We start from the raw sequence: 21,813 nt of genomic DNA, 5'->3' as shown, positions 1-21,813 counted from the left end.
GCCCAAGGCGCAGACAAGCCTCAGATGGCATCTGCCCAGCCGCCCAGGGCCGCTCGAGGCTCAGGTAACCAGAGCTGACTGAGGTTTGCGCTGCCGGCAGTGGCAGCAGCAGAGGTGTGATGGGGGCATCGCCTTCCCCTGATCACTGGGTCGCCTCCCACCCCAGAGGGCTCTGCGAGTGGGGGCAGGCCGGGATGAGGGACCCCCCTCCAATACATGAATTTTCATGCACTGGGCCTCTAGTACTAGTATAAAAGGCTAATATGCTAAGTGTCTGTCTGGTAATGATGTCACATAGCAACGCCCGGCTTCCTCTCCCTAGTGACTAGCCTCCTTGGAGTTTCTTCAGTCCGGGAACAGGACTTGCTTTATACCCAGGTGCAAACATTTTACAGTTTAACCAAATGTTTGTGAAGTGTTTCCCATGCCTAATCTCATTTGATCCTCACAGAAGTCCTGGAGTAGGTAGATAGAAGACTCAGTAGAATCCTCTTTTCTTTTCATTAGCAGGAAAACAGAGATTTAGAAAGTTTAGAAACTTGACCTAACTGAAAAGAAGTAAGACATAGTGGAACTTGAAAATGACTTCAGGTTTTCTCACTGCACAGAATATAGTCAAACACTGCTATAGTTAAATATTTTATCCTTTGTTCTCCCTGCGTGATCTACAATAATGATCTGCTTTTGTATTGATATTTACTGCTGTGTTGCTGACAATTACCTGAAAGAGAAGTTGGGGTGCTTCACTGGGCTGGAAAAAGTTTAGCTAAATCAGAAAGCAGGTCTAATTAAGCAAGTTTATTCTCTGTATATAAAAGGCTAAGTTGACTCACGCAGGCGCAATACATTTAAAGCTCTCGCTGGTGCCAATCGCACGCGTGTGTTTTGATCTGTCATTGTCGATCGTGAATTTGGTTGACACTTCTATTATAGAGAAAGGGTGAATAGAGTTATTAAAATATTTCTTCTAATTAATTTCCTTTCAATGTGTACAAATTCATGTACCGGGCCACTATATTTTAAATAATAAAGAATTTTTTAAAAGAAATATATATATATATATATTTTTTAAATAGTGAATACCTCATAGGGTTATGAGGATTGCATGAGCTTAAAACTATGTAAAACATTATGGGGCCTAACACAGGAGGTGCAATATTTTATCTATTGCCTCAGAATAAAAAATAAATCTATGAAGATATCTCAAGTGGAAAAGTAATATGAGGTATATCTACAAAACTATTGGCTACAGAAGTGGAAGTCAAGGGCCTGCCTTTGGACTAATGGCTTTGTGGTCATATCATTGCAGTTGTGATCCAAATCTAGTTTAGGAAGCTGCTGCCACTTCTATCATCAGCACTGCTGCCACTGGTTCCTTACCAATAACTGTGGATACACACACTGGAATGTAGAGTACATAAGCCATCAACATATCCTTGGAACTGCCTGCCAGCCAGCAAGCCCTAGGAAGATATCCTCTGCTTAACTGAAGGCTTCCAAATATTGTGCAAAAGCATCTCATTGCCAGAACTGAAAATGTATAAGAACCCACATTGTATCCAGAATCCTAGCTGGAGGGGAGTCTGGGGTGTGTATTTTTTTTTGTTTTTTAGCCTTGGGGGCAGGGGACATAAAAAAGGTAGGAATGGATGCTGAGTAGAAACATAATATCCAGAGCATATATCTTTAGATAAATAAATCCTTCCTGACTCTTGACACCAACATTCCAACTATGGTCAAAATATAAGATATCACTGATTGGCAAAATCCTACAAAATACAAAGAGGGATGGGATAAGACTTAAGATCAAGGAATAAGTTTGATCAGGAAAATGGATATTTTTCTAGTATTGGAATGCAAATGGTGAGAAATACAGTTTATAGGTTCAGGCCAGAAGGAGAGGAGTGAAATTAAGGAAGGTTCTGTCTCAAGGCATGTATTATTTGTATAAAGTGGGGAGCAAATATCATCTTCCCTGAGTGAAAAAGGTCAAAACTGGCTAGGGGGCCTGATGATGATGAAATAGGAAAGCAAGTTGACATAGCATGAGAAATCTTTCTGCACACCAGCTAGCTAAATAAAGAAATGAATAAATAAATGAATAAATAAATAAATAAATAAATAAAACACAGTACTTATTTTATAAAGCATTGTTATTCTTATTTATTTGAAAATGTCAATTTTTAAAGTTCAAAATAAAAACAAGTTAGAAAATTTGAGCCTGTGTAAGAAGGGACATGACAGAAGAGGAACTGAAAGGCCTCTAAGGGCAACAATTTAATTACAGGGTAACAGAAACCCATTTATAGAGTATTGTAAACAATACAGCTATGGAGATACTGCTCTCAGGTTAACATGGCTTCATTTCCTTTATATTATTGTTTAGTGTGTGAGTGTGGACACCACTCTGCACAAGCTTCATTATCCAGACAACTGAGGGCCTCTCATCAGAAGGACCAAGTCCCCAAAACATGCATTTATACATGTCACTTTAAAATAAAGACCTTTCAATATTTTAAGCTATACCTTATCAACTAAAATATTTTGCAATCACAAAAATGTTTCCTATGGATATAGTTTGCACATTTATTGCAAGCCATTGACTAACCACAGACAGAGCAAATGCTAAGATCTGTGTTGTTTTTAATTTTTAGGTGAAGGGTGGCATATCTAAACTGCTGTACTTAAAAACAGAACAACAGCCAATTCTTAGACATCTTCTTCACTCTTCAGCTTCCAAAGACAGCTGTGTGTGGTTGGCTGATGTTGGACAACAGGAATAGTCTATTTCCTGTGAATGGTTCATTTCTGCCGTGCAGCAAGCAGTGAACAGCCCCATACCATGCAGCTATCAGAACTTGATACCTCCAGTACTAGAAAGAAAAGGGGCTTAGGAAGCTGAGAGGTTCAAGCTTCAAGTTTGGTTTCTAAACAATATTTGCAAAATCCATATTTATAGGCACCTTTCAAATGTATCTAGAAGACAGCTTTGATCAGTCCACTGGCCCCTTGCCTCTTTTTCCAGTGATCTTCCCCACCTGGCCAAATTTCACCTCCTTGGGAGAAGTGATTTTTCAATTGGGAGTAATTTGGATGTATGCTACTCTTCTGTGACCATCTTATAAATCTGGTATGTCACAGCTCTAATTTCTGAGATGCTTACTAAGGCAATTGTTTGATTCCAGGAGAAACTTGAGTAAACCAGTTCCAAATAATCTGCTTCATTAGTAACCAACACACAGCTACTAGAGGGGTACTTTTTCCCCCCTGGATATACAAACTGGACCAATAGCACATTTCTACAAATAATGCTTAGAGGCTGATGAATATTAAGTTTCTCATAACATATATGGGAGAGCAATATGTGAATTAAAGCTGTCTGCTGGGATACAATATCTCCTCAATGGCAAATTGTTTTAAAGATGAGAAGTTGCAATTTGAATATGCAATGTAGATATAATACCTGCTCACAGTCGATATTTTTTTTAAGTAAGCAAAGTACAAGCATACTACTTTACATACCACTTGGTATGGTTGGCTAAAAGCACTGAGGAAATATAAAACTTACAATGAGGCAGAAGGCTAGGGAAAAATTCTATTATGTATTGGAGAAGAGGTGGTCAACTCCATTGCTGAAGGGAGGACTGTCCAGTGCAATTTGCTAATGGATTTGGTGTTGGCATGAATGACCCATAAAGCTTTTGACCCACAGAACTAAAATGTTAACCAACACAAAAGGAATAAGGGTGCTACTGTCTTCTTGGTCTTATAGACAACATTGGATAGTAATAAAAAAAAGTGCATTGAGGGGTAGCAAATGATGGTCCAGGGAAAGGCAGCTGGATCATTGGGCTAATGTGTGTTTGTCTTTCACTCTACTCTAGTCATAACTCAAAAAGCTTCGCTGTCAGTAAATTTGGTACTGAGGGGCTTCCAGGTACAGGAAAGCATTGGGGGAAAGTCAAACTCACCTTTAATAATCCATGCCTAGTAGCTTTGTGATAGTAGCCAGCCCCAAAAGGGTAATTAATGGTTGTTAAAGAGGCACTATGAATTCAAGGCCAACAGAAGATCAATTAAGTCATTTGCCTACATTAGCTTTCCTTTTGTTATTGAATAGAAAAAACACTGAGGAGACTTCTACCACCACCTCTTGCTTTTATCCCTGTCAGGAAAAATGTAACCAACCAACCAATAACCAAACAAAAACAAACAAACAGAGGGAAGGGGGCTGACTCAAATACAAAATAAAAACCAAGGAAGTGAGCAAACTGAGCCAAATCATTCAGATGGACATTTTAAGATGCACTGAAGGCACACTCTGCCCAGGTACACGGTGATGGTTATGGAAGAATGGAGGTCTTGTTACTGGAGTCAGCCCGAATACACTCATCAGTTTGCTTCAACAGCCTCCGAACGAGCTTTTCTAGATCCCTTCTTGATTTCAATTCTTCTTCCAGGCATTGCTTCATTCTTTTATTCTCCTATTATGGGAAAAGACTTGATTACCAAACAAAGGGACCCCTTCTCAGGGCTCCTCCTGCTCATCCTCTTGGTGGTCTTCACTATGGACTACACTTTTCTTCCTCAAAATCCTTTCTCTCAGCTCCTAACACAAGGCAACTTCTTGATTCTCCTACCTCTCTCTGACAAACCTTTTGCATTCTTCTTTCTTGAAATACAACCATTCTCTAAGGCTCTGTTCCTGGTCCTCTGCTAATTCAATACTCTTTTCTTAGTGTCTATTCTCTTTCAACTCAAGTATCTACTAGGAGGCCTCCAAAATCTCTCTGGTACTTATTTCATCTCATCTCATGAGCACTAGGTCCCCAGTCCCCAATGCCAACTTGGTATTTCCCCCTAGATATGTTTCAAGCCCCTCAAACTCATTATGTCCTAAAGTGAACTCTATCTCCACCACCCCAAACTTCTCTTCCCTTGTGGTTGCTGATCTCCATGAAGGGCATCACCATATCAAACTAGATACCAAGGTAATAAGCTTCAACTTCAATCCCTGGCTCTTTCTTAATCCCAAAATCACACCATCATTTTCCACAGGCTCTAACTTTGCAATGTGCCTTCCTTTACATTCGTTTTCCTCCGCTGTAGCCTCAGTAGCACTACCTCAGGTCAGAACTTCATCATGTCTCACCCTGAGTTTTGTAATAAGTCCTAACTGGTCTTTCAGAGTCTGGTCTCTCTTCCTTTCAATCCATCCTTTACCCTGTCACTAGGTACAGTCAATCCTCAAACATAAGGAAGTGTGAACATCATGGAGCACTGGATCACATCTGCACTGGAGCTCACAAATTATGATTTATAATTCTGATTACATGCTCACAAATTACTTATCTTTTCTTAAATTCTGTTAACAAATATCAGGAAACACGAAAGTTTTAAGTAAGTTTTGGACCCTATTGTAAATCACTAAATAGGTTTAGAATCAAGCCTCAGAAGTTTCTACCCAAACCCACATGGTAAAATCAACAAAACCCACCTTGATGACACAAGGAAAATAAAAATCCCCACCTCACCATTTTGTTCCTGGACCTTTCCCGAGAGCATCTACTGGTGTGTGACAAGGAAGAGGGAGTTATGATTTGAGAAAAAAGACTTATATTTCATTACCTGTTTTAGTTCTTTCACCTCATCCTTCAAGGCATAAACAGTGTCAACGAGGCTCCTAGAACATAAAGTTTAGAGATCAATAGCTGGCACTGGAGTATTGTTAAGTAACACTTAACAAGAAAAGCAGCTTTATAGAAATACAGATCCTGAAAAACAGAGGATTTTCTACCTGACCAGAGAAAATACTGCTATTAATTGTCCTTGTGTTCCTCCTTGTTATGGGCTAACCACCATCACCACCCATGCTCATGCAAACTCCATGTCATTGCACCTTCTCTACATTTCTCTCCTCTTTTGCCACTCACTTCCCAGCTTGAGTATTTACATAAAAAGAACCTAGGGATTATCATCGGGTTTTTTATTTCTCTTTTGGGGGCAGGAATAAACATCACCTAACATATAATAAGTATCACAGGGCCCTACCAATCCTACAATATCTGTGCTATAGCATTGATTTTCTCACCTACAAGACACAAAGGCAGAAGCATTATTTCTGGAAGATCCCATCTACTTATATAAACCCTAATATGCAAATAGACTGAACGGCGGAACAACCAAACAACCCATCGCTATGACGTGCACTGACCACCAGGGGGAGCGTGTGGAACATGGCGGGCATTGGCCACAGCAGGATGGTGGAGCAGGTGAGTGGGGCGCTAGACCAAGGTGGGGCACCGGTCGCTGTCATCAGGGCGAGCCTCTGGTGGTTACTGAAAATTCTTTGCTCCTGCACAACACAGTCCCTCCCAGCGCTTGCACCTGCTGCTGGCGCTGTACTTGCTTGAACCCACTGCCAGTGCCGGAGCTGCCACTTGCACCTGCTGCTGGTGCTGGAGCTGCCACTCACACCCGCTGCTGGCCCTGGCTCTGATCACTCAGCGCCATCAGCAGGTGCGAGTGGCAGCTGCTGGCCCTGATAGCCAGTCAGGGCTTCTCCACCTCCTCCTGCTCCTGAGGGGCGATTGGGGCTGGCAGCCACCTCTCCCACCTGCTGCTGGTGATGGCCCTGCTTGCACCACTGCCGGCGTGAGCCCCAATCACTCGGCACCGTCAGCAAGTGCAAGCAGTGGCTGCCGGCCCCGATTGCTCCTGAGGGCTTCTCTACCTCCCTCTGCTCCTGAGGGGCAATCAGGGCAGCAGCTGCCGCTCACACCCACTGATGGCGCTGGCTCCACTCACACCCGATGTTGGCCCCAATTTCTCTGCACTGTCAGCGGGTGCAAGCAGGGCCAGCATTGTCAGCGCATGGGAACAGTGGCGGCAGGAGCGGGGCTGTCAGAAGACAGGGGATAGGGGGCCAGGGCGAGAGGGGACAGGCGAGGGCACAGAGGATGGGCTGAGACCCGCCCCTGTGCCCACCACAGCTTTGTGGCCCACAGTTCCTTTCAAGGTGCACAAATTCATGCACTGGGCCCCTAGTATATTCCATAAAAGGATAAAACACCCTAGCTGAGTTGTGAAGCAGTCATTTCTTCTCTGGCTCTTCCTGGACAAGAACTTTAGTGATCTGGGTTCCAGGTCTAATCCTACCACTTACCAAACAGTTAACCTTGGGTAACTAGTTCCTTCTCATTCTCTCTTGGTCTTTCTTCAGATACAAAATGTGGATAATGCCACATTCCACTGAAAACCTCACAAAGTTGTAGGAGGGATTAATATAATTATAGACCCTCCCTCCACCCAGTCATCAGGTGCAGGTGGGCCCCAAGTATGAGATCTATCAACCTGGCAAACATTGCTCACTCCACCCTGGAGTCTCCCTGAGATGTTGCTGCACACAACTTGCACACCAGACTGAACATCTTTCACTAGCTGCTCCTCACAAATCACTGGCCTCAGCCCATACTGCAGACTTTGGCTAAAATCTATCAAAGGTCCACAAACACAAAAGAAGCAGCAGTTGGATTTCACATGCCCTGTTCCTCTTGTTGAGCATGCCCAAGCCTGGCACTAGTGGCAGTCAGCCACAGTTCATGGCATAGCTTCTCCCAGGCACCTCCACACCAAGGAAAGGCAGCTGTCAACTGCAAATCACTTTGTAGCTCCTACCAGGTGGTCATGATCCAGGCAAAGGCAGTGGCTGGCATTTATCTCCATTGGAGACCCTCCTAAGAGGCCACAGAATCAATACACCTAGTGGCCAGATTCAAATCACACAAGGCTACCACCCAATTAGCTCAACAAATGACACACCCAAAGGGTGTATTTGGCAGGCACCAGAGCCCCAATAAAGCAAACTCCGCTCCATGAAGTCAGGCCCTGGACAACAGCTTATCCACTGCAGTTACAGCAGTCCTCTCAGTAAGTTAGCCTAAGGATCAATCCCACCCACTGATGTGCTAACAACAATCAAGGCTGAACTACAATCAAAGGCCTCACACAACCTGCATAAGGGACACCCTTGGGGTATCTAGCTCAGGTGACCAGGGAGACTGTACCACTGGACCCCACAGGACACCTACTATATAAGGACACCCTGCCAAGACTGGCAGGCATAACAGATCCACCATTTAATAAATAGAAAATAACACATGGAGGCAGCCAAAAAGAGGAGACAATGAACATGTCACAAATGAAATAACAGAACTCCAGAAAAAGCACTAAACAAAATGGAGAAAGCATAATATCAGAAACAGTGTTCAAAACATTGATTATAAGGATGCTCAATTAATTTAGGGAAAGAATAAATGAACTTGGTGAGAACTTACAAAAAGAAATAGAAACCATTAAAAAGAACCAGTCAGAAATAAAGAGTACAATAACTGAAATGAAGATTACATTAAATGAGAATAAAATAACACGTGAAATGGAATCAACAATAGATTAGATGAAGCAGAGGATCAAATCAGTGAATTGGAAGACAAGGTAGCAAAAAACGTAATTGGAACAGCAAAAAGAAAAAGATTAAAAATATGAGAATTATTTAAGAGACCTCTGGGATAAAATCAATTGTCAACATTTGCATCACAGGGGAACCAGAAGGAGAAGAGGGAGAGCAAGTGATTGAAATCCTATTTGAAGAAATAATGATGGAAAACTTCCTTCTCTAAATTGGTGACAGACATGGAAGTCCAAGAATCACAGAGAGTCCAAAACAAGATGAACCCAAATAGGCCAACACCAAGACACATCTCTATATATAAAAGCCCAGAAACTGACCGGTGGAACAACCAGAATGACTGGAATGTCCAGCCGGATCTGGAGTGGGGCCAGACAGCCAACTTCCTGTGACCCCTCCCCCTGGCCGGCCCCACCCCTGATTGGCCTCTCCCACCCCAATCGAGGACAGGGAAGCCAGCCAACCATCCCTGCAACCCCTCCCCCAGCTAGCCCCACTGCTGATCAACTCCCTACCCCATTTGGGGGCAGGGCTGGCCGGCCTACCACCCACAGTCCCTCCCCATGGCCAGTGTCACCTCTGATCAGCCCCCACCACCCCGATCAGCCCGTGGCCCCTCCCCCCAGCCAGCTCCACTCCTGATCGCCCCCCTACCAATCAGGGGTGGGGCCAGCCAGACCACCACCCACAGCCTTTCCCCACAGCCAGCCACACCTGCAATGAGCCCCCCCCCCAATCGGGGGCAGGGCCCGCTGCCCAACCTCCCCCTATATCCTCCTCACAACAGGCCCAGCTCTGATCTGCCCCGATTTGGGCCGGGCCGGCCAGACCCCACCCGTGCACGAATTCATGCACTGGGTCTCTAGTTTCTATATAAGGGGTGTATCACACAAACTGCACTTCAGGAAGAAGCCTGCACTAAGTTGCCTACCTCTGCATTGAACTGCCTTCCTTCACAGTGTTTCTTCAATCTGAGCCAGCCCTTATAAAGTAGTTCCTGGAATCCTATTTCAACCAATAGGACTGAGGCTTTCCCTGTATAATAGGAGTTATGCAGCTGTATTTCCATCTGTATCTTCACTAAAAAACTGGAGTGTCTCCATTCTGACCAACCAGAATAGTGTCTTTTGGACCAACCAAATTGTGAATATTTGGAGTCCTCATTTGCATGAGGACAAACCAATCAGGGACCAGAGACAGGGACTTCTGTCTATATGAATCAGCTCCCCTCTGGCTCAGAGAGTGCACTTTCCTTTTCCACCAAAGATGAAACATAAAAGGTGTCTTACTGGAGCAGAGCACAACTGTCTATGTGGAGAAAGGCTTGGCTCCAGGCTGCCTGGCCCCATTGCTGGCTCACCCTAGTGCTTCACAGCTAGGCTGTTTCACAGCTGTGCTGCTTCGTAACTGAGCTATAACACTATTGAGCTGTTTGCACTGAATAAAGTTTCCTTCTTCATTGTACCCCGAATTGGGAATTCCTGTTGGTGTTTAATTGATACCAACAACCATCATTTGACATACTCAAACTATATAAAGAACTCATATGACTTAACACTAAAAAAAAACCTAACAAACCAATTTAAAAAAATGAGCAGAGGACATGAGTAGACATTTCTCCAAAGACAACATACAAATGGTCAATAGATATATGAAAAGATGCTGAATGTCACTAATCATCAGAGAAATACAAATTAAAACCACGAGATATACCTGAAGCTAACACTAAATAATAATGACTATAAACTAGAATTGAAAAATAAAATTTTAAAAAAATAATGAGATATCACCTCATACCTGTCAGAAGGGCTATCACCAATAAATCAATAAACAACAAGTTTTGGTGGGATTGCAAATTGGTACAACCAGTATGGAAAACAGTGTGGAGGTTCTTCGAAAAATTAAAACTAGAACTATCAAATGGCTCAGCAATCCCACTTCTGAGTATTTATCTAAAGAAATCCAAATCACTATTATGAAAAGAGATGTGCATCCCTGTGCTCACTGCAGCATTATTTAAAATAGCCAAGATATGGAAGCAACCTAAGTATCCATCAATAGACCATTGAATAAAGAAGTGGTACATATACAATGGAATATTACTTGGCCATAAAACAAATGAAATCTTATCATTTGTGACAAAATAGATGGACTTATAAGGTATTATGCTAAGTGAAATAAGTCAGATAAAGAGAAATACCATATAATTTCACTTATATATGGAATCTAAAATACAAAATAAACAAACAAAATAGAAACAAATTCACAAATACAGAGAATAAACTTATGGTTGACTAGAGACCCGGTGCACGAAATTCGTGCATGGGTAGGGTCCCTAGGCCTGGCCAGCGATCAGGGCCAATTGGGGCCTTCCAACTGCCGGCTGGGGCCTTCCTTCATTCCGCGCTGACCCCTGGTGATCAGCGCATATCATAGGGAGTAATCAAGCTCCTGGTCTCCCGGTTGAACTCCCGAGGGAACAATTTGCATATTAGGCTTTTATAGATAGATAGATAGATAGATAGATAGATAGATAGGAGGGGTGTTGGGTAAAAAGGTGAAAAGATTAAGAAGTACAAATTGGCATATACAAAATAGTCCCAGGGACATAAAGCACAGCATAGAGAATATAGTCAATAATATTGTAATAAGTATGTATGGTGCCAGGTGGGTACTAGACTTATTGAGGATCATTTCATAAATTAGATGCATCTAACCATTATGCTGTACTCATGAAACTGATATAATACTGAATGTCAGCTGTAATGAAATTATAAAAATTTAAATAACATAGTCCTATATAATAAAGAGGTGATATGCAAATTGACCATCACACCCTCACACAAGATAGCTGCCCCCATGGGGTCACAAGATGGCCAAGAGGGGAGGGCAGTTGGGGGTGACCAGGCCAACAGGGGAGGGCAGTTGGAGGCAACTGGGCCTGAAGGGGAGGGAGGGCAGTTGGGAGGGACCAGGTCTGCAGGGCAGGGCAGTTGGGGGGGAACAGGCATGCAGGGGAGGGCAGTTAGACGTCGATCAGGCTGGCAGGGGAGTGGTTAGGGAGTGATCAGGCTGGCAGGCAGAAGCGGTTAGGGGCAATCAGGCAGGCAGGCAGGCGAGCGATTGGGAGCCAGCAGTCCCGGATTGTGAGAGGGCAGTCAGACATCCCTCGAGGGGTCCCAGATTGGAGAGGGTGCAGGCTGGGCTGAGGGACACCCCCCTGCAGTACACAAATTTCATGCACCAGGCCTCTACTTATAGTATAATCATTTATATTGAGTGATTACCATGTGTTAACCTTTATACACACTTATTATTCCATTTAAGCTCACAACAACCTGAAAGTATTACTACCATACCCATTTTAAAGATGAGGAAACTGAGGCACAGATAGATGCAGGAACTTGCCGCAGGTCACACAGCCAGCAAGTGGTAGAATTTGGAGTTGAACCAGGATTGTTCTTCTCATAAGCCCAAGTGCTTTACTACTTGGCTGTTATCACTCCATACACCAGATGGAAAAGTATTGTACACTGATGACGCCAAGCACTTTGAAATATGCTGTCTGCTGCAGATTTAGGCTTGATTTCAGAAATGACTCAAGCTTAAGCAAATGAATTATTTTGCTACTTTGTGTTTATTTTATGAGCCATACGTTATTTAAGCTGATTTCCCCCAATTAGGCCACCCTCACTACTGTGCAAAGGTAGGCCAGGGACATAATCACCCTGAACCTCAGTTTCTTCATCTGTAAAAGTGGTGAGAATAATGTTTATCTCACTGATTGCTATAGGATTTTAAATGAGGTCATGTTGGTGAAAGTCCAGTGCTTGACTCAATAAATGTGAGAAGCACCCTCTAGGCAGGGAAATTGATGCCATGGCCTCCCCAGGTGCCCCCTACATCCATGTAGAGTGATATTCATATGTATCCTGAAACACCTTACTGTATGGGGGAGTGGGCTCCAGGGGTAGCCACCATGAAGAGAGTTTTGCCTCCTGTGTCTCTCCTTCCCCCTTCCCTTTGCTGGGGGACATCCCTCCCAAGGCTCCCAACTGCATGATCAACAAAGATGGTCACATTCTCAGACAAGAAGGGATAGTCCTTCAGTATAGGCTTTGCAAGAGCCACATTGCCCTGCCAGAATCATCTTTCCAGCCCCTAGACAAATCAAAAAAGGTTTAGTCTACTCTACTCACTTTTCTTCGATGATGGTCTGACCGTTGCTTCTGGTTTCTTCAATGATGAGTTTCTCTTCCTCGGGGAGTAAGACTTGTGGAACTGAATCTTTACGAGAACCTACAAATAAGCATTGCAAAAAGGTGGAGAGGGAAGAGTTCCTAGTGAGAACTATTTTTAGGTGTCAGTTCCTTTCTCCTATTGTTATTGAAGGGTACTTATTAATAGCATGTTACAACCTTGCACCCAGACATCCACCCAACATTAATGACTAAATCTTCCTGACCTGAGAAAATTCTAAATGGCCAAATATATTGATTAAATCCTGGGGAGGAGAGAATTTTGTACTCAGAAAAATTATGTGAAAGGGCCACTGTGATACCTGTATTCAACCACGACCCCATGTTTTCCTGTTTTGCCTCTTTCACAGCAAAAATTTGACCAGTGATCATTTGTCTATGCACATCTCCAGAAAAGAGCACACCACATCTTATGCTATGGTGTTATATAATTTTAGTAAATTTAGAATAACACTACACTGTGACACAACATGCTTAAAGGGCCTCAGAAATATCACTCACTCCCATTTGTTCTCTTTGCAGTCCTATAAGGTGAGGTAGGGTCAGGAAAGACCATTTTGATTAAGGGTAGAGCCAGAGTTGGGAGATTTCTCTCTGCTCATACTGTCTATAAGATTTGGGATAGAAAAGGTGGCAGAACAGACATAGGACCTAACCAAACAGCGGACTGAAGGGTCCCGGGTTCGATTTCGGTCAAGGGCATGTACCTTGGTTGCGGGCACATCCCCAGTAGGAGATGTGCGGGAGGCAGCTGGTAGATGTTTCTCTCTCATCGATGTTTCTGACTCTCTATCTCTCTCCCTTTCTCTCTGTAAAAAATCAATAAAATATATAAAAATAAAAATAAAAGATTTGGGATAGAAGATGTGGCAGAACAGACATAGGACCTAACCAAACAGCTCTCCTGCACATCCAATCTCCCCCTCATTTCTGGATCCTTCCTCCTGAAGCTCGAACCCTTAATCTCAAGTCTCCTTGAGTCACTGGTTTCCTATCTTCTAAACCAGTGGTTCTCAACCTTCCTAATGCCGTGACCCTTTAATACAATTCCTCATGTTGTGGTGATCCCTAACCATAAAATTATTTTCATTGCTACTTCATAACTGTAATTTTGCTACTGTTATGAATTGTAATGTAAATATCTGATATGCAGGCTGCATTTAGGCAACCCCTCTGAAAGGGTCGTTTGACCCCAAAGGGGTCGCGACCCACAGGTTGAGAACCACTGTTCTAAACCAAGCTCCTTCGTGTTGTGAACACTCACTGCCTTCACCTGATCACCTCCCCTTTCCTGAGGTGGATATGTCTCTACCTCATAGCACTTCATAGGTACTTAATAAATGGATAGCAGACTGACTGACCAACAGACTGAATGCAGCAAGAAATAATAACAGTTTTAGAGAAACAGAACTTTTGGCTGGAGAGGGTTAAAGGGTGGTAGTCACCATGATGCTAAAAGGCTTACTGTCTGCCAAGAACTGCACTATACACTTTCCACATTTAAAAGGTAGGCTGCGGAGGGACAAAATGTGATTCTTTAGGTTAGAGTACCTGCCTGCACCTCCAAGTATATCTATCAACTCTATTGATGTGAAGAGAGGTTGTGGGAAGAGGAGATGAGGTCAGATTTTGTATGAAGGATGTTGCTTCTGGTGTCTCCTTGTGCCCTACTCATTCCTACTTTTCACAATAAAAACTGCTTTCACTTCCCTTTTCTGGATCCTCAAAACTTGTTAGCAGAGCTGGGTATGCCCAAAGCCACAGCCAGGTTTTGCCTGTGAAGCAGAAGTTGTGACAGTCCCCTCTTCATGGTCAAATGTGCCAACTTCCATATTGAACGTTTTCCTCATGACAGTCTTAGAGACAGTCACTTCAAAAGCATATGTCAAGGCAGTCCACCTAAGTGATCCTCTCCCACACTCGAGATGTGTCAATGGCTGTCCAAAATGGAGCGTGATGGAGAATTCATTTCTTACACAGATACCAAATCCCCACATAACCTATCCTGAGACATGATCGATGTGACCTGGCTTTTTAAAAAGCACAAAGATGAATCAGAAAACATTATCTCGCTTTCATTTTGTAACCTGAAAATTGTTCAGGGACATACCCTCACCTAATAGTTCCCTGATAAATTGTATACATTTGAACAGCCCCTGCTAAGCAGCTACATTTCCAGATTTTCAGAGCAACTTTGAAACTTGAATTCGGTGAAGCACTGTTTGCTTAAATATGCAGCTGATCAAAGATAGTATTTTGACTTCCTTTCCAAATCTGCCTATAAGAAGAGATTAGCATCAGTTCACAGACACAGGAACTCTCTGGGCTCTTTAATTCCTAACTAGTGTTGATGAAGGTATCTGTGTACTTCAAAGGAGAATGACTTTTTTTAAAAAAAAATTTTCATTTCTATCACCTCCAACTTTTTTACTCTTGCATCTCTCTTTCTCTCTGGGTGAAAAGAAACTGGGTAAACAAACCGCTTGGTAGGTAAAACCACCTTATCTGAAAGATGCAGTCCTGTACCGCTCCTCTGCACTGCTCCTCTGCACCAAGTCACCTGTTTTAAACACCCTGCACCAATGTGGGTTGCTTTTCTCTTCTTTTAAGAGGCAGTGAGCAGTAAAAAAGAAACATTACTCATTAGAGAAAGTGGTTTGGGGGAACCTACTTGAGCCATGGCCTTGTTGAATATTTGCGCTGGTACAGTAGGCTTCAATCACTTTAAGAATCTGAGCGTCCTCTTCCAGAGCAGCTGTACCTGTCAAATTTAATTAATAATTACTTTTCATAGTGATATATGCCTCTGGAGCCTCAAAATTATGCAGTGAATTCCACTGCTATGGACTGGCCTCTCTGACCAGTGGTATTTCTGAAAGACAGGAGCAAAAGCTTGTTCAATTCTCATAACGGAGTGAGAGTGACACTATTCCCAAGGAGAACTGGGACCAGCATGAGTGAGTTCAGCACCAAGGGTGGCATGCTCCCAAAGCCCATCCAGAGCTTTAAACTGGGGAGTCCTGTCAGTCTCCTCCTCAAGGCCACGTTTGCAGCACTGGGCTTGATACCAGCCTCAGTTCTCATCCAATACAACACATCCTTCCTCTCTTTCAAATTTCAAGGCGCAACTTCTCTAGGAAGCTCTCTCCATTAACCCTAGACATTTTCCCAACCAATCAGCATAGTCACTGATTCTCCCTCTTCCTTCCTCCTCCTCCAACTCATTCTTGAAATGACTAGATGGCATAACCCTGTTAATATGCTGACATGCATACCCAAGTGAGTGGTGAGGGTGAGGGAGGGGGATGCAGAAGCCAGAGTTAATTAACAATTTATCCAGACTGTATTTTCGACTAATACACACAGTTTTGTCACACCTGATGAGAAACTAAGAGGGGAAAATGTATCCATAGCAAATGCTCCTTTTAATGGTTCTAAACCAGGTGGGCAAAATATTCAACATGAAAACCATACAGATGGTGTCTGCCTCAAATGACATGAAGTGCAGAGGAGGCAACTTATTAAAAAATTTTAGAGGTAACCAAACCTTTCTATGCATTTGTTGTTATGTAACAGATGATGCTGGGGGGGGGGGGAGTTGCTCTAACTGCTTTTAAAAAATTGTCTGTTATTTAATCCATTACCAATTTTGAGAAAGTACAAAATGCATACTTTTCCGAATTACATATTCCTCTTCTGATGGCTTTCTTTCAGTCTTTCTTTTATGAAGAAACTTCTTCATGGTTTTGGGGCTTTTACTAGATTCCTGTAAGAATAGAGGTTTCTTTATGAATTAAACTTATCCTCCAAAAACAAATAAAAAAGAGCAAATAAAATTAAATAGAATGGTTCTCTCTTATTTTGTATGTCAGTATCAGGAGTGCATCAAAATGTAATACTATCCACAATTTTAAAAATGGTTCCAATAAATTCTGAAAGGTTAAGTAAAACAGAGGCAATGATATTGTCCTCTCAATTGCTATAGGGATGGGAGTAAGACTGGAGCGTGCCTACTAAAGATGCAGCAGATTCTCCAGGAGACCAAATGCCTTTAGGGTACCATCTGCAGAGAAAGTAATGGATGTCAATCCTAGGGAAATACAGTATTCCTAATGTGGTTTATATTCCCCACTGACACAATATTAAGGGAATTTAATAGTAATTAAATTATAACTACTACTGTACTATATACCTCTTTTCAAAGAGCTTGAAAATGATTTAAATTAATCTTCCTGTGCAACAGTCCCACAATGAAGAATATTAATTTTCATTTGTCCGATGGGAAAATTAAGACAAAGAGACTAACTAATTTCCCCGTGGTCAGAGAGAAAGGCCAAATGAAGGACTTCCTGATAATAATTTTGGGTTAGGGGTAACGTTCCTACAGCCAAGCTCAATATACATATATAAAACTTTTTTAATTAGTATATTTAAAAAGATATAAATTATATCAATTATTGAATTTGTTTTTGCCATATACATAAAACGACAGACATGAAAAACTCACATGTGACAAAAATAACAAAAAAATACCTTTAAAATACAGGAAAACAGACATTTTTAAAGCATTATAAAATGACAGTTTCATATGTATTTCACAAGAGCCTGCTTTTTGAAGAAAATACTTACATGCCAGAATTGCATCTTCATATTTTAGCCACCAATAATAACAAGGGACAAAACAAGCACAAAGGAAAGCTTCATTCATAAAAGGTTACAGCACAACATTATGATGTCACTGTAAGCCAAAGATAGTGTTCTACCCTTACCTTCAAGATATAAGACATCCTCTAAAGTGAATATGTAAAGAAAGAGAAGATGAGCGTGAGAGGTCGATGGTTACAATGACCAAATCCATTTATCAATACTTCTAAAACAACATTTGAAATGTTAGTGTTATCATAAATTACACAGAGAGAATATCATCACGTTTCCCACATTAGTTTTAGATGCAATATCATCATGCAAAAGCCCAAGGAATACAGTTCTGTGCAGAATAACAAATGTTGAAAATAACTAAAATACACACTGCATAGTAAGAATTTATTAATAACTCTCCTCTCCCAGCAGAAAAAAATAATCATGCCTTAGTTTTAATGGATTAGTTCTGTGAAGGATTAAGTCAATTTTACCCCCTCAAAGCTCACCTTAATTTGAATTTAGTAACTGACAATTATGAAATATCCATCATCAAAAAGGGGACCTACATAAATATGAAGTGGCACTCCTGGTTTAGGTAATCAAAAAAAATTGGATGATTGCAATTATCACAGGCAACTTTCAAAGCAAACCTGTGGGACTGTTTCCTGGCCAAATTCTGAAAAAAGGTACATAATAAAAATTCAGCTCAAGAGTTATTTTTCCTATCCTGTTGGGTTGAAAGGATAAAATAGTTCTCCAGTGTCCAAATATTGTTCCATTTTTACTACACTAAGAGTTGAGGCAACAATCGAAACAGTAGCATGTGTTTCAAATAAAAACAAACTCAAAATTCAGATAAGTCTTCATCATTCATCAAAATATACGATAGACAAATATATGCTGTCTTTGCATCATAACTCTAAGACATGTCTCACTGTCATAAATTTAAATCTTCACTCACTAAGACCTATTTAAAGAACAGTTACAAATAAATGATGATCTTTTCTAAAAGCTGAAATGGTGAGCAACAGGTTAGGGGGAAAAACGACTGGATGGAAAAGGTAAACTCCACACAGCTATGGAAGCTAGTGACTGACATTTCCTGATTGCAACTTCGAGAGAAAAGAAAGCCTTGAAATCCCCACACTACCCAAATACCAAATGTCCTCTACAGTTGACTTAGAAGACTCTTTTTTAAAGACATTCCTTTCATTAAATTCTTTTCCCTTTTCAACTGCAGCAAATAGTTCAGACTTTCATAGTTCAGACACATGGCTTGTTACCATAAGACTCTACTGATTTGGTTCAATAGATCAAAATGATCCAAAAAGTAGAATTGGGTCTGTTTGGTTGGAAATTCAACTCTAATGAAGTGGCTCTTGTTTGAGATGTGTATACATCACACCAATTTAAAAATTATCATATCATCATAAAGGTAAAACAAAGGCACTTCAAGAGGAGGTTGGGGAAACTCAGTACACATGAACCCTGTGGAAATTCCATAAATATTTGTAGATAAACAATGGGGAAAAGGAAAATTAAGAACTAAAAATCACCCTAGCTGGTTTGGCTCAGTGGATAGAACGTCAGCCTATGGACTGAAGGGTTCCGGGTTTAATTCTGGTCAAGGGCACATGCCTGGGTTGGGGACTCGATACCCAGCAGGCGGCATGCAGGAGGCAGCCGATCAATGATTCTCTTTCATCATTGATGTTTCTCTCTTTCTCTCTCTCTCTCTCTCTCCCTCTGAAATCAATAAAAATATTTTTAAAAAGAAATAAAAAATCAATGAATCAAGCAATTCAAGATTGACTGACTTGTATCACCTATCATAAATTCTAAGCACATTCCCTCAGAACTATTGGTAATAAGCTACAAAATTAGCTTGTCAGAAGCATTTTATATCATATATAGTAAAATTACCTCTTTATAACTTAGTGCTGCTGATGGTCTAAGTGGAGGTGCAGGTCGTAGACAACTTAAACTCCATGGTTTTATAATTTGAGGAGGCTCCAAGGGTCCTCGGGGCTGTCCAGTAGAGCTAAAAGACTGGGAAAATGTCTGATGAGATATTGGCAATCTGCCATTGGAACCCAACCTTATGCCCCACAGTAAGAGAACATCAATAGTGTCATTGGATCAGCAGTGCCAGCCACAGAAAGGAAAGAACAAAAAACAAAAGTCTCCAGTTTAACAACTTGCACTTTCCAGTCAAGATTATGGGGTCTCTAATACTTTAACCAATAAAGAAATTTTAAAAAAAGCAAAACTGGAAAAAAAAAGATTATGGGGTCTCTATGGAACAGTACTAAATGAATTCAATATCCCATACTCCTGTTCTCCCTCTCTCTTCTGCAATTTCATTAAAGTCAGAATTTTTTCATCTATAAGGGAGAACAGTCAAAATTTAATGAGTTCAGTTATATGTTTAGCACTCTATTAGATACTTAAATTGGTTATTTCATCAGAACAAACATAAGAAAAACTGTAACAAAGTGAAGTAATTAGCCAGCAATTGGCAAAGCTAATATTTGAACCCAGATCTGAGGCCAAAGCCCTTGTTCCTCCTACCACAACACACAGTTCCCCAAACTGGAATTTTGGTATCACAGGTTTGAGTATTAATAAACAACACAGCATATCTTCAATATCACTCAGCAAGTACAGTAAAATCTCATCAATTCAAATTCCATAAATAGCTAAATTTATAACTTGGAAGAAAACAAACTAAGAGTTTACCCTTGAAGGCTACTGAGTGACTATCTATACTAATAAAAGGGTAATATGCTAATTAGAGCAGACATCTTCCGGACGACCTTTCGGACGTCCTTCTGGACAAAGCTGCAGCGGCTGCAAGGGCCAAGGCTCAGGCCAACAGTGGCAATAGCAGCGGGGTAATGGGGGCGGTGCCTTCCCCTGATCCTTCAGGTCACCTCCCACAGAGGGAGGCTAGACTGCAGCTTAGGCTGGGGCCGGGGCCAAGGCAGAGGCAGTTAGGGGCAATCAGGCTGGCAGGGGGGCAAGTTAGGGGTGATCAGGCCAGCAGGAGGGCAAGTTAGGGTTGATCAGGCTGGCAGGCAGAGGGGTTAGGGGCAATCAGACAGGCAGGCAGGCAGAGGGGTTAGGGGCAATCAGACAGGCAGGCAGGCGAGCGGTTAGGAGCCAGCAGTCCTGGATTGAGAGAGGGATGTCCAACTGCAGGTTTAGGCCCGATCCCACAGTCGGACATTCCCCAAAGGGTCCCAGATTGGAGAGGGTGCAGGCTGGGTAGAGGGACCCCGCCCCGCATGAATTTCATGTCCTAGGCCTCTAGTGATAGTATAAATGAGATTACATGGAGATGCTTCAATACTTATGAAGGTAAACTAATGGTTTTGACTTAGCACACTATTAATATGAGAACAACAGTTGCTAACTAAAAATAAATCTTGCCTATCATTAAAACATTTTAGCAGGACTTCTGGTTAGAAAAATATTGCTAGCAGTTAGTTGGTACTCCAAGTTAAGGTCAAACTAAACTGCACACATTTAAGTAAAACTGTATTAATTTAGGAGGACCTCTCTCTACAAGAAATCCAAATTAGTGAGGCTTAACTGTACTTCAAAACCTACAGATATAGACTACCCAAAGATTAAGGGCATTCTCACTGCTTCTTATAAGTCCTCAGCAGACAAGATTTGACTATTTAGTAATCCCTGGACAGAACAAATGGACTACTTACAGAATGAGCACTACAAGATGATGATGATGTCTTGGATAATGAACTGCAGGAAGCAGGTCCTCTAATCAGTCTATACAGCTGTTCCAGCCATTCCTGGAAGTCCTGGTTGTTGCTGCAGTGGACCACAATTCTCTCTAATATGTGACCTGAATCACCCACATTTGGAAACAAAAGGCAAGGAGAACCTTGAGCTTGCCTCATTCAAAAACACTTCACACAACTTGGACTCAAGTGTCTATTTTCAGGAGTTTTTATACTTATGGGAGAACGCTTTCGAAACTACTATATAAAGAACAGATATGCTGTGATAATAAAGAAATAGTTATATCTGATTTGTAAAACCGTCCTTGATTTCTACTGCTTACAGAATCTTAGAAGTAGTATAAAACTTCACTCTAAACAAACTCACAATCCAAAAATTTAAGTAGAGTGCATTTAATTCATAATCTAAAGTGAGAATATTGTAGTTTTACCCAATATCAAAGTTGAAACAAAATCCAACTAAGACTGGTAACACATAACACCAAATCTTTAACTCCCTATTCGGAAAAGGGGGGGTAAGGTCTGGGACCATTATTCTAGTGTTCACCATTGCACCATATCAGTGCATAAAGTACAAACCACTGACCTGGCAAAAGGGACAACAGGCTAAAATGTCAGAGAGACAGGCATTTTCTCAATTTGTGAAAAAAGTTTTATGGCTTTTCAGCACTTTTTAGAAACA

General features: G+C 41.6%; 1 protein-coding gene across 3 annotated transcripts in view; it reads right to left on the bottom strand.

Annotated features, from left to right (window-relative positions):
* Window positions 1-4,263: 4,263 nt before the first annotated feature.
* The window catches only part of ARHGEF6 (Rac/Cdc42 guanine nucleotide exchange factor 6), a 119,200-nt gene continuing 101,650 nt past the window's right edge, over window positions 4,264-21,813 (bottom strand). Inside the window, exons 15-22 of one of the 3 annotated variants that reach the window (XM_006082040.3) lie at window positions 21,090-21,235; window positions 19,291-19,416; window positions 17,496-17,516; window positions 16,399-16,492; window positions 15,398-15,487; window positions 12,667-12,766; window positions 5,629-5,683; window positions 4,264-4,484 (exon numbers count right to left, since the gene is read on the bottom strand). In XM_006082040.3, the coding sequence (XP_006082102.1) occupies window positions 4,344-4,484; window positions 5,629-5,683; window positions 12,667-12,766; window positions 15,398-15,487; window positions 16,399-16,492; window positions 17,496-17,516; window positions 19,291-19,416; window positions 21,090-21,235 (773 nt within the window). In that variant the 3' untranslated portion in view covers window positions 4,264-4,343. The remainder of the gene's footprint in view (window positions 4,485-5,628; window positions 5,684-12,666; window positions 12,767-15,397; window positions 15,488-16,398; window positions 16,493-17,495; window positions 17,517-19,290; window positions 19,417-21,089; window positions 21,236-21,813) is intronic. The other 2 variants (XM_023757617.1, XM_006082041.3) reach the window with 2 other exon arrangements.

Source organism: Myotis lucifugus, unplaced genomic scaffold (assembly GCF_000147115.1).
Source record: "Myotis lucifugus unplaced genomic scaffold, Myoluc2.0 scaffold_2, whole genome shotgun sequence".
Taxonomy (NCBI): domain Eukaryota; kingdom Metazoa; phylum Chordata; class Mammalia; order Chiroptera; family Vespertilionidae; genus Myotis; species Myotis lucifugus.
Note: the sequence above shows the minus strand (reverse complement) of the source record. Positions and strands in the feature narration are given on the sequence as shown.